Below are 13,689 nucleotides of genomic sequence, written 5' to 3'. Positions count from 1 at the left end.
GATAGATAGATAGATAAGGTCACTTTCTCAGTTTCTGAGTGGACATATCTCTTGGGACCACAGTTCCACCCACCGCCATGACCTTGGGCAAGTGGCCTCCCTTCTGTGCTCTATTTTCCTCATCTGTAAAAGGGGGTGATGCCAGTGCCCAGCTCATGGGCTGCTGCGGGAATTCAGTGGGTCACTGAGAACAGGACGAACTGAGCTCGGGCCCATGGCGTGGTGAGCGGGAGGCTGCTTTTTCCTCTCTTTCCTAAGTTTTATGGTTATAATGGTTTCCTCAAGAGCAATAAAGACTATTTGTATGTTGACCATTTTTGGTGGGATGAGGGAATGGTTATACAGGCTCAGCACAAACATCCACAGGATCAAAGATGGAGAAAAAGTAGGCTCCCTCCTGTCCAGATTCTGTCCCTCAGACCCTCTCCTCTCTGTTGTCCGTAACAAGAATGGGTTCATAATATAGCCAATACACATACAAGTATTTGAGGGTGTGTGTGAGCACATGCACACGTGTCCTTTTTAAAACATAAAAAGTATGATGCAATGTTACTTAGCCTTTTATTTTTTAGCTTAATATATCTTGGAGAGTGTTCTGTATCAGATAAAAATCTGCCTAGCTTTTTAAAATGACTGCCTCATGTGCCATTTTTGGCGTTAGCAGAATTTAAATACCAGAATCTATTTAACTGGTCTTCATGTGGTGGACTGGTTAAATGGTTTGTTTCTGGTCTTTTGCTCTTGCTGATGTTGTTGCAGAGACCAACTCTGAGTCTCCCTTTGGGCACACATGTGGGTGTTCCTGATGTGGCTGTTTCTGGCTGTTGTGGGGCAGCCCAGGAATTGTGGCAGGAGGCAGGGGGTGTCGGCCTGGTGGGAATCAATGCAGCTGGCTGGAAGACAGGACTGTATGGTGATGGAACATTCCCTCCTCTGCCCTGTGTGTTCCTATGGCCTGTGTGTCTGCAGGGTCCTCCTGTTAGCCCTCAACTCATAGGGCAGACTTACCTGGGCAGTGCCTCTCCACCCCCCCCCCCCCGAACATGGCCCCAGAAACAGATGTGGCCCAAGGTAAGGAACGTAAGAGTAAGAAAGAAATTAAATCACCTTTTGGATTTTTTGCCTTATGTCCTGATGATTTAGCCCAACCAAGTCACCAGACTGTCCATCTGTAATCTGAGGGAAGAAAGAGAGAATTGGTTGGAGGTGGACATAGGATCTATGGAGCTCACCCAGTCATCTCATTCATCTTGCTCTGGGGTGGGCCAGAGCTCCTGTATGTAATGTATATTCCCTGCTTCTAGATATGGTCAGGGTCATTATTGTCCTCTCTGATCCCCAGTGAACACAAGCATTGCCTTCTCTAGTCCTATCCATCCATCCATCCATCCATCCATCCATCCATCCATCCTTCAATCCTTCATCCATCCATCATCCTCCCATCTATCCATCTTCCCATCCATCATCCATCCATCCATCCATCTTCCCATCCATTCATCCTTCATCCATCCATCTAACAAATATAATTGAGCACCTACTATGTGCCAAGTGTCAGAGCTACAATGTTAAACCAAACAGATAAAGCTGACACTTCCCTGATAAAACTTATTTTCTAGAATAGAGAAAGAGGCAAACACTAGGTCATTTCAGATGGGTCTAAGTGATATGGAGGAAATAAACAGGTTAATTTTTGAGTGCCCAGAGGGTGTAGCATACAGTCCAGTGGACAGAGAATTAGGAAAGGCCTCCCTGGGAGTGGAGCCCTTGAGATGATGGTAAGGTATCAGCCATGGCAACAGCTGGGGAAAGAGTGCTCCAGGCAAAGGTCCTGGAAGGAGAGTGTGTTCTCTCTGAGGAGTCGGTGGCTGTAGGAGCTGAGCAGAGGGGAGGGGAATGAGAGAGCGGTGCCAATGAGGTGAGTAGGTGGGGACATATCATGGCCCCCCTCATAGGCCGTGGGGGGAGGTCGGGGGCCATCAGACTCATCAGCCCCTTTTGGCATCATCCAACTGTTTTAATAAGATTTGACTTTGCATGATGGGTCACAATGCAATATATAGGTCATATATCATAGAAATGTACACTTGAAACTTATATGATCTCATTAACCAATGTCAACCCAATACACTTAATAAAAAAGAAGACTCTTCAGCTGCAGTGCAGTACCACCTCACACTCCTTAGAATGGCAGCGATAAAAAACCAGAAAGTAATGTGTTGACGAGGTTGTGGAGAAACTGGAGCCCTGGGGCACTGCCGGTGGGAATGTAAAATGGTGCAGCTGCTACGGAAAATAGTGCGGCAGCTTCTCAAAAAGTTAAACAGGAAAACCATACGATTCAGCAATTCTGAGCGAGTAACCCCACGGAAGTGAAAGCAGGGATTCTAGCAGGTGGGAACCCCGTGGCCATGGTTCATAATGGCCACCAATTGGAAGCAATCCGAGTGTTCATCAATAGATGAATGGATGAGCAAAAGATGGCAGATCCATGCCATGGAATATTATTCTGCCTTAAAAAGGAAGGGCATTCTGATACATAGAGGAACCTTGGGGACAGGATGCTAAGTAAAATAAGCCAGCTGCAAAAGGACAATTATTGTATGATTCCGCTCATCTGAGATTCCTGCAGTATCAGATGCATAGAGACTGGAAGTGGAATGGTGGTTGCCAGGGGCTGAGGGAAGAAAGGGTGGGGAGTTAGTGTTTCATGAGTGTAGAGTTTCGGTTTTGTAGGATGAAAAGAGCTCTGGAGATGGATGGTGGTGGTGGCTGCACAACAGTGTGAATAGGCTTAATGCCACTGAATTGTACGCTTGAAAAAATGGTCATAACGGTAAATTTTATGTCATGTGCATTTACCACAGTTTTTTTTTTTAATTTACAAGAGGAAAGGCTGCCCTATGAGAATGGCAGGGTGCACAGGCAGAGCAGGGACATGGGGGAGGAGGACCTGGGCCAAAAGTGATGGTTCTTAGACTGGGGTTGGCCCTAGTGTTAGGACAAGGCTACAGATTCGAGGTCTGATTCTTGGGAGGCCGATCCCTCCATCCCAGAGGCCACTTCATGCCCTGCTCTCCCTCTTCCCACCAGAGAGGTTAGCACAGCCGCTTCCCTGGCCCGGCCAGTAGGCCTCACTCCTTCCTTTGGGTGGTCCCTGCTGGTCTGCCCAAGCTGCCTTGTCCCCCAGTGCCTTCCCCACCCCGCCCCCCCCGGAGCCTGGACCCCTTGGGGCCCATGTCCTATTTCCCATGCACTGTCCTGTTCTTGGCAAAGCAGAGAGCCTAGGCCCTGGCTCACACTGCTTCAAAACCCAGGTCGGTCATGGGAGTGCCTGTGTGACTTTGGGCTGTATTTTCGAAGTGAGCTTAGCTGATCTGCAGAATGATGAAGTTGCCTTGGAAACTCAAGCTCATTACTGAGGATGTTCAGGACAAAAAGTGCTGACTGATTCCACGGCGTGGATCTTTCCCACAACAAAAATGTGCTCCATGGTAAAAAAAAAAAAAAAATGGCAGACCGTGACTGAAGCTCATGGTGATGTCAAGATTAGCGATGGTTATTTGCTTCATCTCTTCTGCATTGGTTTTACTAAGAAACACAACAATCAGATTCGGAAGACCTCTTATGCTTAGCATCAGCAGGTCCACCAAATCCAGAAGATGCTGGAAATCATGACCCAAGAGGTGCAGACAAATGACTTGAAAGAAGTGGTCAATAAACTGATTCCAGATCACACTGGAAAAGACAGAAAAGGCTTGCCAATCTATGATGCCTTAAAAAAAAGGCATTGTATTTATTGATTTCAGAGAGGAAGGGAGAGGGAGAGAGAGATAGAAACATCAGTGATGAGAGAGAGTCATTGATTGGTTACCTCCTGCACGCCCCCTACTGGGGATTGAGCCTGCAACCCAAGCATGTGCCCTTGACCGGAATCGAACCTGGGACCCTTCAATCCACAGGCCGATGCTCTATCCACTGGGCCAAACCAGCTAGGGCTCTATGATGCCTTTGTTAGAAAAGTCAGAATGTTTGACTTGGGAAAACTCATGGAGCTTCACCATGAAGGTAGCAATTCTGGAAAAGCTATTGGGGATGAGGCAGGTGCTAAAGTTGAATGAACTGATGGATATGAGCTCCTAGTCCAAGACTGTTTAAAAATCAGACATTTAGCCCTAACCGGTTTGGCTCAGTGGATAGAGCGTCAGCCTGCGGTCCCAGGTTCGATTCTGGTCAAGGGCATGTACCTTGATTGCGGGCACATCCCCAGTAGGGAGTGTGCAGGAGGCAGCTGATTGATATTTCTCTCTCATTGATGTTTCTAATTCTCTATCCCTCTCCCTTCCTCTCTGTAAAAAATAAAAATAAAATAAAATAAAGAATTGTAAAAAAAAAAAATCAGACATTTAATGGTGACAAATAAAAAATCCTATTTGCGATAAAACCCCCAGCTATTTAAGATAAAGTTTGCATACCAAATATTCACCCAATTTAAGTGTGAAATGCAGCAATGTTCAGTAAATCGGCAGTTGTGTAAGCATCACCACAGTCCAGCTTGAGAACCCCAAAATGATGCTTCATGCCCACTTGCAGTAACCTCACCGCACCCCCTGGCAACCACCAGTCTGTTGTCTCAATGGATTTGCCTATTCTGGACATTTCATGTAAATGGAATCATACACTGTGTGGCCTTTCGCGTCTAACTGCTTCTACTTAGCAGATGCCGTTTTTGAGGGTCACCCAGGTTGTAACATGAGTCAGTACTTCATTGTTTTTATGGCTGAATAATATTCCGTTGCATGGCTATACCACCTTTTGTTTATCCGGTCATCAGTTGATGGACATTTGGGCTGTTTCCGCTTCTAGCCTTTATGATGATGCTGCTGTGAACATTCGTGTGGAAGTCGTGTAAGGACATGTATTTGCAGGGCTCTAGGGTAGATTCCTAGGAGTGGAATTCCTGAGTCATACGGTAAATGTATGTTCACGTTTTCAAGAAACATCCAAAGTGGAAGAGGTTTGGAGGAGGATACCCCTAGATGGAAGGAGATGGTTGATCGTGAGGGGCTGATCATGACGGTGGCCTGGAGCTGGGGAATGGACTGGGGAAATGCCTGCTCTGTGGCGTTGTCCATCAGTGGATATGATGCTCTGATTTCTCAGTTATGGCTAACTGGTTGGTGATTAAAGATGTTGGTAACCCTCCCCGTGCCCATAGGGGAGGAAACGGGCTCCAGAACCTGACTCCATCCCCTACGGCCACGTTAAGAGGTGATCAGTAATGCCTGCTTAATCACGACAAATCTAATGATGCTCACTGTATCTTCCAGAATTCTCCGGTGGTGTGCAACAGGGACCTACTTGGCATCTTATCTAGGGAAGGGATTTACGGGGAAGTATCGGGGAGCTCACAGGGGAGATGGGGAGACTGGGGAGCCAGCCTCAGGAAATAACAGAAGCTGCTCAGGCCCTGGGGCAGGAGGTGAGGCCCCCTCAGGGCTCTGTCTACCCACTCTGATCCCCTGTCCTAGATCCAGCTCGGAGAACCTGATTGGCATAGCCTGGGACCCGTTCTCACTTCTTGGCTGCGGGAGCTGGTGGGGCAGCCCCATCAGGACTGTACACGATGGCAGAGGCAGGGCAGGGGACATGTCCCCTAAAGGAACACAGGATGGTCTTCCTGGAAGAAGAGGGAGTAGATGCTGGATTTCAAACCAAAAAGTGTCTGCTACCCCACATTCCAGATGAAGGAACTGAGGCATGGAGAGGTTACAAACATTTGCCCAGGGCCACAGAGCTGGAAAGTGGCCAAATGCACCCCAGTCTGTCTAAATTCAAAGTCTGTGTTCCGCCTGTGACCCAATCTGGACAACATGGGTCTCCCAGGAACCCCCCACCACCACAGCTGGTGGGGCTGGGAAGATCACTGTCTCCTGAACAAGCCAGACTCCAGCATCTTTCTGGGGCTGCATCCAGGACTTTGGGGTCTGGAGGAGAATCTAAAAGAGCCCTACTGGCCTCTTGGCTTTGGTCTTGTCCCCCATGCCCTGGGCAATGAGCCCAGCTGGCCCCTTGTCACCCCTGGGGGAGCCAGTGTGCAAGAGCTTGTATTGGGAGTCCCAGGAGGCCCGTATCCAGACCCTCAGTTCAGAGCTACGTCTAACTCATGGCTGTCTTTTCTTTCTGTTCTCAGATCGAGAGGACCAGTCCATCCTATGCACGTAAGTGGAGCTGCGTTTTCTTCTGTTTTTCTGGAGTCGAGATTCAGCCTATTAAAGAGAAGGCCCCTGAGGGCAAGGCTCTTTGATTTGTTCACCATTCCAAGCGCCTCACCTCAGATCTCATTGGGGAGTTGACGCTCACTAAACGTTTGTTGAACAAAAGTTCTCATTCTCAGTTAGGCTCACCTACATTGTCAGTGACACCTGGTGTCTTATTTTACACGGCCTCCCCTTTTTAAACTAGCACTTATTGAGCACTTACTGTGTGCCAGGCCCTGAACTAAACATCTTACCTGCAGAATTGCCTCTAACTGCATGCCATCTCTGTTGGTGAGGAAGTCTTGGCTTATATGAAAGTCTCGCGTTGCAGTTTCACAATTAGCAACCATATCTGTGCCGCCATATTTGGTGTTTCATGTCACTGTTTCTTTGAGGACTTGAGAGCAAGGTCAGAAGATATTAACTAAACTTAGAATCATTCAGAGAATCTTCACCATTCAGGAAGGTGCCTCCTGTGGTGGGCAGGGTGATGGCCCCCAAAGATCTCCCCATCCTGGTCCCTGGAATCTGAGATGATGTTAGGTCACATGGGGTGGGGCGGGGGGTGGGGGGGGGATGAAGGCTGCAGCTACCCTGTCACTTTCCCCAAGGGCCAGCGTTGTAGACTACAATTGGAGGAAATATAAAATAGATCTTATTTTACTGTAGCCTTCTGAAAAAAATTTTAAATATATTTTTTATTAATTTTAGAGAGGACGGGAGAAGGAGAGAGAGATAGAAACATCAGTGATGAGAGAGAATCATTGATCGGCTGCCTCCTGAACACCCCCTACTGGGGATTGAGCCTGAAACCAAGGCATGTGCCCTTGACCGGGATCAAACCTGGGACCCTTCAGTCCACAGGCCGACGCTCTATCCTCTGAACCGAACCAGCTAGGGCAATCCATACGATATTGATGTGAACTACCACTAGCCTGTTAACCTTCATTACCTGGTTACAGTTGTGTCCGCCAGCATTTTAACTTCATTTTCCTTCTGTGGTGTTATCCCAGGTAGTGATATCTGTGAAAATTGTCATTTTACTGTTCGGTTATACAGGGTGGGGCAAAAATAGGCTTACAGTTGTTCCTATGGAAAACAGTATAATCATTAATAACAATAATACAAGAATGAGCTGTGACCCTCCTTTTACCCCATCCTGTGCATTTTCTGACCAGGTGCTGCCTAAAACCATCTCAGGTACCCGTGGGGTGGGTCCTGCTAGACCTCTGCCCCAAATGTGGCTGCACGTCAGCTCCTGGGCAACCGGCTCAGGAGACGAACGGCCCAGATAAGGCCCAGGGACTCCTGACGCAGCGGTGTGGGTGGGAGCTGGGAAGCCTGAGTTTAGATCTAGCGTCTTGGGCATTAGTGCAGCCGCTCGGCCAGCAGCTGAGCCGGCAGGGACGGAAACACTTGTCATGGGTCATCTGCACAGAGCACGCTGAAGGGACGGCCCCATCAGAGCTGTGCACACCCCTCTGCTTTGGAGTGGAGAAGGGCTCAGCTGGTGGGGCTCCGGAGGGGGTGTCAGGGAGTACTGTCCTCCAGCAGAGGAGGGGGCTGAAGCCCAGCCCCTCTGTGGCCCGTTTGGGAGCTCAGAAGGGATGAGGAACAGGAGCTGGGGAGGACTGGAGGGCCCTGGAGGTTCTGATGCATGTTTTGCAATGAGAGTGTCTGACCCATCAGTGCAGACGTGTCCAGAAAGATGCCTGTGGTCACCTGGTGCCTGCAGGGGCTGACGAGAGGTTTCCTGGTCTTGGCTTTTGGGGAGCCTGGGCTGGACTGAGCCCCCCCACCCCGGGCCAGGTTCTCGGCACGTTAGCTGACTCTTTTGACTGAGGAAGTAAAATGAGGGGGGCATTTGGGTCCCTCTCACTCCTAAGTGATGCTGTAACAATACTTGGAGGCCCTGAGCAAGGCAGTGTGGGACCATTGCAGCTCCAGGACAGGCCAGACTTTCATTCGGGAAGCAGCCAGGAAAACACAGAGTCCTGGACTGTGCTCTGCCGTATTCGCATGCTGTGGCCTGCAGGAAGGACTTAGCACAGCACCTGATAACACACACACATACACACACATGCACACACACACACACACACACACTCTTCTAACTGCTAACTCAGGGGTCCTCAAACTACGGCCCGTGGGCCACATGCAAATACAAATATTGTATTTGTTCCCATTTTGTTTTTTTACTTCAAAATAAGATATGTGCAGTGTGCATAGGAATTTGTTCATAGTTTTTTTTTAAAACTATAGTCCGGCCCTCCAACGGTCTGAGGGACAGTGAACTGGCCCCCTGTTTAAAAAGTTTGAGGACCCCTGTGCTAACTGCTAGTTAGCATTTCACAAAATGGCAACAAATCATGTTATAAACAGAATTATTAACAGATGTTAACAGTAACTGGCTTTATTTCTAGGCTTTTGCTGCTACAGGTTTCGCTGTGTGCTTAGAGTTGTGAGTGACAAGTGCTGATCAAGGTGCTAAGGCATCCTTTCTCATTGTGGTACATGAAATTGGAGCCTGCTGTTACCTACTTTTCAAAAGTGCTTTTCCAGCCTTTTTCCTCAGTTGTTCTTTATAGCCAGCTCCCAGGGTCAAAAGGACAGACTGAGGCGATACAAATTCATTGTGCACCAATTGGTACATAAATCAGAATGTCAGATGGGGATGGTTGCTACGAAGACAGTGAACTGCATTGAGAAAAGCTTTTGACAATTTGCAAAATATATTACTGTTAAACAATAAAACAAGGTGATTATTGATTCCAGGGAAAACCAAAAGTCAGGCAGGAGAGGAGTAATCACAGTGGACAAAGAGGCCCAAATGTGTGTGGCATTTTCATCATCTTTATAATGCAAACCCTGAGTAGTGATCTAACTGGAATACTATATGTGACCAAATCGTCTCCATGAGGAAGAGGAGAGAGTTGAATGGGAGCCGAATTCTCCTCTTCCTTGGTGAGACATCAACATCTGATGCTTAGCAATGATGCTATGACATGAGACGACCAGAACTAATGATGTAATGTCACTTAGGTGTGGATGTAAACGCTAAGACAACCTGCTGACTTGGCGTTTCCTAGCCTTCCCAGCTTCCAGAGGCCACCTACATTCCCTGACTAGTCGCTCCTTCTTCCCTCTTTAAAGCCAGCTTGTAGCATCTTCAAATCTCTCTCTCTTTCTCTTTGGCCCTCCAACCATCTACAATAATAAAAGTGTAATATGCTAATTAAACTGGACATCCTTCCGGACGAAAAGCCTGGCTGTGAGGGAAGCCTGGGTCCTGGGTGTCAGAGGGAAGCCAGTGCCGGGAGCCGGGGGAAGGAAGGCCTACTCTTTGTTCATCGGGCCTCTAGTCCTCTTATAAAGATCCTTGTAATCGCATTGGGTAACTAGGATAATTCAAGATAATAGCCTCATCTCCAGACCTTTAATTTAATCACAGCTGCAAAATTCAGTTTGCCATGGAAGATAACATATTAATATGTTCCTGGGATTAGGATGTGGGCATCTTTGGGGTGTGGGGGGACATTATTTAGCCAATCCAAGAGCCCTTTGAGCATCTGTGAGCCAGGCCCACGTGTGAGCCATGTGTCATCTGCCAAGGTACCTGGGTAGAGGATGTCTCCATCCTCTGAGCTGAGTTTATGGACACCAGGTTCTGCTGCCTCTAAAACAGTGCAGTCCAACAGGACTTTCTGAGATGATGGCTTCTGGGCACTTGACATGTGACTACTGTGACCAAGGAACTGGGTCTTAGGATTTAATTTTAGTTATTTTAAGTAGCCACCTTTGCCTTGTGGCTCCTGCATTGGACAGTGTGGTTCTGAACTATTTCTCACCTCTGTCCACGCCTCAGATTCCATTACTTCTCCATAATTCATTTAACTTCTCCAAGCCTCAGTTTCCCCATTTATAAAATGGGTTCAGTAGGTGCTCCACTGGGCAGTTGTTGTAGGGATGGAAGTTCATTCATTTATGTGAGAGACTGAGAAGAATGCTACTGCCTCAGGGTCGGCCCCAGTAAGGATCAGCTGCTATAACAGTGATCACTATTTGCTTACTCTGTTATCCTGTTATCCTTCCTATAACCCGTTCTCTGCCCTGCAGCGTTAATTGCTTCCCCACTGGTTCTCAAGCCCCATCCCCCTAATGAAATGGTTTCCTGTACTTCTTAGAATAACATCACATTTTTTTACTTTGGCCTAGAAGTTTGTCTGATCCAGCCCAACCTTTCTTCCCTCATCACTTACTACCACCCCTCTCCCTCCTGACTGGCCTGCTGCACTGGGCCCCTTTCTGTCCCCACGTGTGCCCAGCAATTCCCTTCCATGGTCCTGTCCATGCTGTTCCCTATGCCGGGTGCTCCCTTCCCTCGGATCTTCCTACGGGGGACTCCTCTGCATCTTTCAGGGTTCAGCTCCTCCTCTGGCTATGCCATCACCAGCTGCCCCTTCACCTCTGTCTCTCCCATTACCCTGATAAAGTGATAGTAGTCACCTCAGATTATCTTGATTATGTATTCATTTCCTTGACTATTGTCTGTCTCCTTCCTGGAATGTACACTCATCATGATGGGGACACTCCCTCGTCCCCCGGCAGTGTCGAGGCTCTACAAGTTGATAGCAGGGTATAAGCTTTTAGAAGTAGCCAGTGGTCAAGATAAGCCAGGTTGGGGCTAACAGTTTGCTGTAGGTGATTATGTAGTTAAGAAACTGAAAATTAAGCAAATGTAGTTTTTAGACATGAGTTCTATTTGGTCTGGCATGTAATTCATCCAGTGTGAACAAATCGGAGGCCCTGGGCCAGGGACTAGTACATGGAGGGGCCCCGGGTTGAGTGAGAGCAGTGTGTTCAAGGGGTAACTGTGTGTGCAAGGGGGTGGATTAAGAGAGAAGGAGGGTAGGGGCACATGAGACCAGAGAGGGGTGTGTGGGGTCTTGTAGGTCCTGGGGACAAGGTTGAGCTTTAGTCTAAAATGGACAGGAAAGAGCTGGAAGAATTCAGCCAGAGCTCAGCAAACTCTGGTCAGTGGGCCACTTTTGGCTCCTGTCTGTATTTTTGTAAATAAAGTTTTATTGGAACTTTTGTATCATGACTATTTGTTTTGTGCTACAAAGGCAGAGCTGAGTAGTTCAGACTGAGAATGTGCAACATGCAAAGCCTAAAATATTTAGTATTTGGCCCTTTACAGAAATGTTTTGCTGGCACCTGGCTTAAATCGTGGGAAAATATGATATAGTTTACATTTTAATGATAGTATGAATTGACTGTTAAGGTAATAATACAAATACGCATTAGGGGGAAATGGTTATAAAAGAAATAATAGCTAACATTTTTGTGTATCTGACTTGGTTCTTTAATGTTTTTGTTTGTTTTTTGAAATATATTTTTATTGATTTTAGAGAGGAAGGGAGAGGGAGAGATAGAAACATCAATGATGAGAGAGAATTATTGATTGGCTGCCTTCTGCACGCCCTCCCCCCCCTCCCCCCACTGGGGATTGAGCTTGAAACCCAGGCATGTACCCTTCACGGGAATCGAACCCAGGACCCTTCAGGCTGCAGACTGACACTCTATCCACTGAGCCAAACCAGCTAGGGCAGCTCTTTAATGTTTTATATATTCACTTATTTAATCCTCCAAATAATCATAAGTGCTTTTATTATGCCCATTTCATAGATAAGTTTCCTTATTTATAAGGACATGGGAGAAGTTTAATGACTTGCCCAAGGTCACACAGATAACTGGCAGAGCAGAGACTTAAACTCAGGCAGTCAGGTTCTGGAGGTCATTGTGCTGTTTTGCCTGTTGATGCTGCAAGGGAAGGAGGTATTTCTTATGCTGGGGGAAGCTGGAGGCAGCATTCAGAATGGAGGCAGTGCTTAACTGGGCTTTGCAGCGTGTGTAGGAGTCGGATAGCACACATGCCAGAGGACCTTGCCATCTGCAGGGTGGGAATCACAGGAGGATCAGGGACCGAACACCTCTGAGATTCAGAGACAATTTGGCTTTACTTCCAAGCACAGACCACAAGTTGAAATGGACTTGGAAATGGTAGCCAGGACCAGCTATCTGATTTATAAAGCTATGCAATATGAAAATGCAGCGCCCCTTGTTAAAAAATCATTAAGAATTTCTAGATGGCAATAAGAGCGGGAAATCAAGCACAGGGCCCTCCTCAGGGGGATCCCCACGGGACTGCACAGGGTGCACACACATGAAGCTGCCCTGCACAGGGCTGAGGGGCTAGCAGCCCCTGGTAGCTCCTTCCAGCTGCTGGGGTTAGACTGATCCAAAGGACTTGGCAGGGGGGTAGTTACAAGGCCACGGGCTGCGTATAGTCATGAATCCATGTCTTCCTCCAGGAAGGGGGTGGGGGGGCCTGGGCCCCACGTCTCCTATGAAATAGGATAGAGGTTTAGGGTGCTCCGACCAGGAAGGTATTTTCATCCCCAGAGTTCAGGGGTCAGAAAAGCAAAGATTAATGTTTCTAAAGCAGCCCTGAGCACATCCATCTTCAGACACCCCTGAGCCTGGAGCTTGGGGTGTTTTCTTTGGCAGAACCTCCCAGGACAATTTATTTTTATCAATAGAACTTGGAAACCGTTGAGCCAAGCAGCCCATATGGGGAGAAGCAGATTCCCAGAGCCTGTGTCCCACTTCCCCTCCCCTGCAAGGTGGGAGACCGGGCCATGGTCATCGTCAATCCAGTGTCTTTGTTGTAAAAGGGAGGAGGTGGGAGAGGCTGAAGGCAAAGGTGGGAAATGAGGAAACTGTAGAAAAGGGAATGCGAGCAGGAGTGATCTGGGACACTGAGCACTGCTGTCCTGACTCTTATATTGGATCTGAATGGGCTTAGGACCACCTAGTAGGCGGGTTGCCACACTCAGATCGTCTCTCCTTCCTCTTGCTCTGATCAGAATATGGCCCCCCCAATTCGGGATGGGGGACATGTGTCAAGTGTTCTGACATTAACCTGATTCAAGTAATTCATACTGAGGTGTAAATGACCGAGTGGCTTCGTTTATGGGTCCCTGGTTACATTTTCCAAGAGCCTGTTAAAGCAAGTGAAAACACCCAGAATGTATGACTCACTCTTTGATGAAGTGGGCTCAGGGCTTTGCTCTGTCTTTTCTGTATTCCATTCCTTCCTTTCGCTTATCCTAGAAAGCCAGTTCCTAAAGGGTTGGGCCTATGTCATGGGATAACTCGTTAGGATGTGGTAGAGAGAGTCCTGAATGCGTTGGAACCAGAGCCCCGGCTTTCCATTCTGACTGAGCCCTGACCTTGCTGGGTGGCCTAGGGCAAGTTGCTGACCCACTCTGGGCTAGCATTCCTCTTCTGTAATAATGTGAAAGTGATAGATCCTACCTTCGGATTGGCAGGTAGAGGTAAAGGAGGGAATGCATGTGAAACAGTTAGC

At 47.8% G+C, this 13,689-nt stretch overlaps 1 protein-coding gene and 1 pseudogene across 5 annotated transcripts in view; both read left to right on the top strand.

Moving 5' to 3' along the window:
- Positions 1–13,689, top strand: part of MYH11 (myosin heavy chain 11) — a 118,723-nt gene that overhangs the window by 46,733 nt on the left and 58,301 nt on the right. For all 5 annotated transcript variants that reach the window (XM_059693266.1, XM_059693265.1, XM_059693269.1 and 2 more), the window contains exon 4: positions 6,191–6,218. In XM_059693266.1, the coding sequence (XP_059549249.1) occupies positions 6,191–6,218 (28 nt within the window). The remainder of the gene's footprint in view (positions 1–6,190; positions 6,219–13,689) is intronic.
- LOC132232488 (small ribosomal subunit protein eS1-like) lies at positions 1,044–5,548 on the top strand (annotated as a pseudogene).

This window comes from Myotis daubentonii, chromosome 4, assembly GCF_963259705.1.
Source record: "Myotis daubentonii chromosome 4, mMyoDau2.1, whole genome shotgun sequence".
NCBI lineage: Eukaryota > Metazoa > Chordata > Mammalia > Chiroptera > Vespertilionidae > Myotis > Myotis daubentonii.
This window is presented reverse-complemented; position numbering and strand designations above follow the sequence as displayed.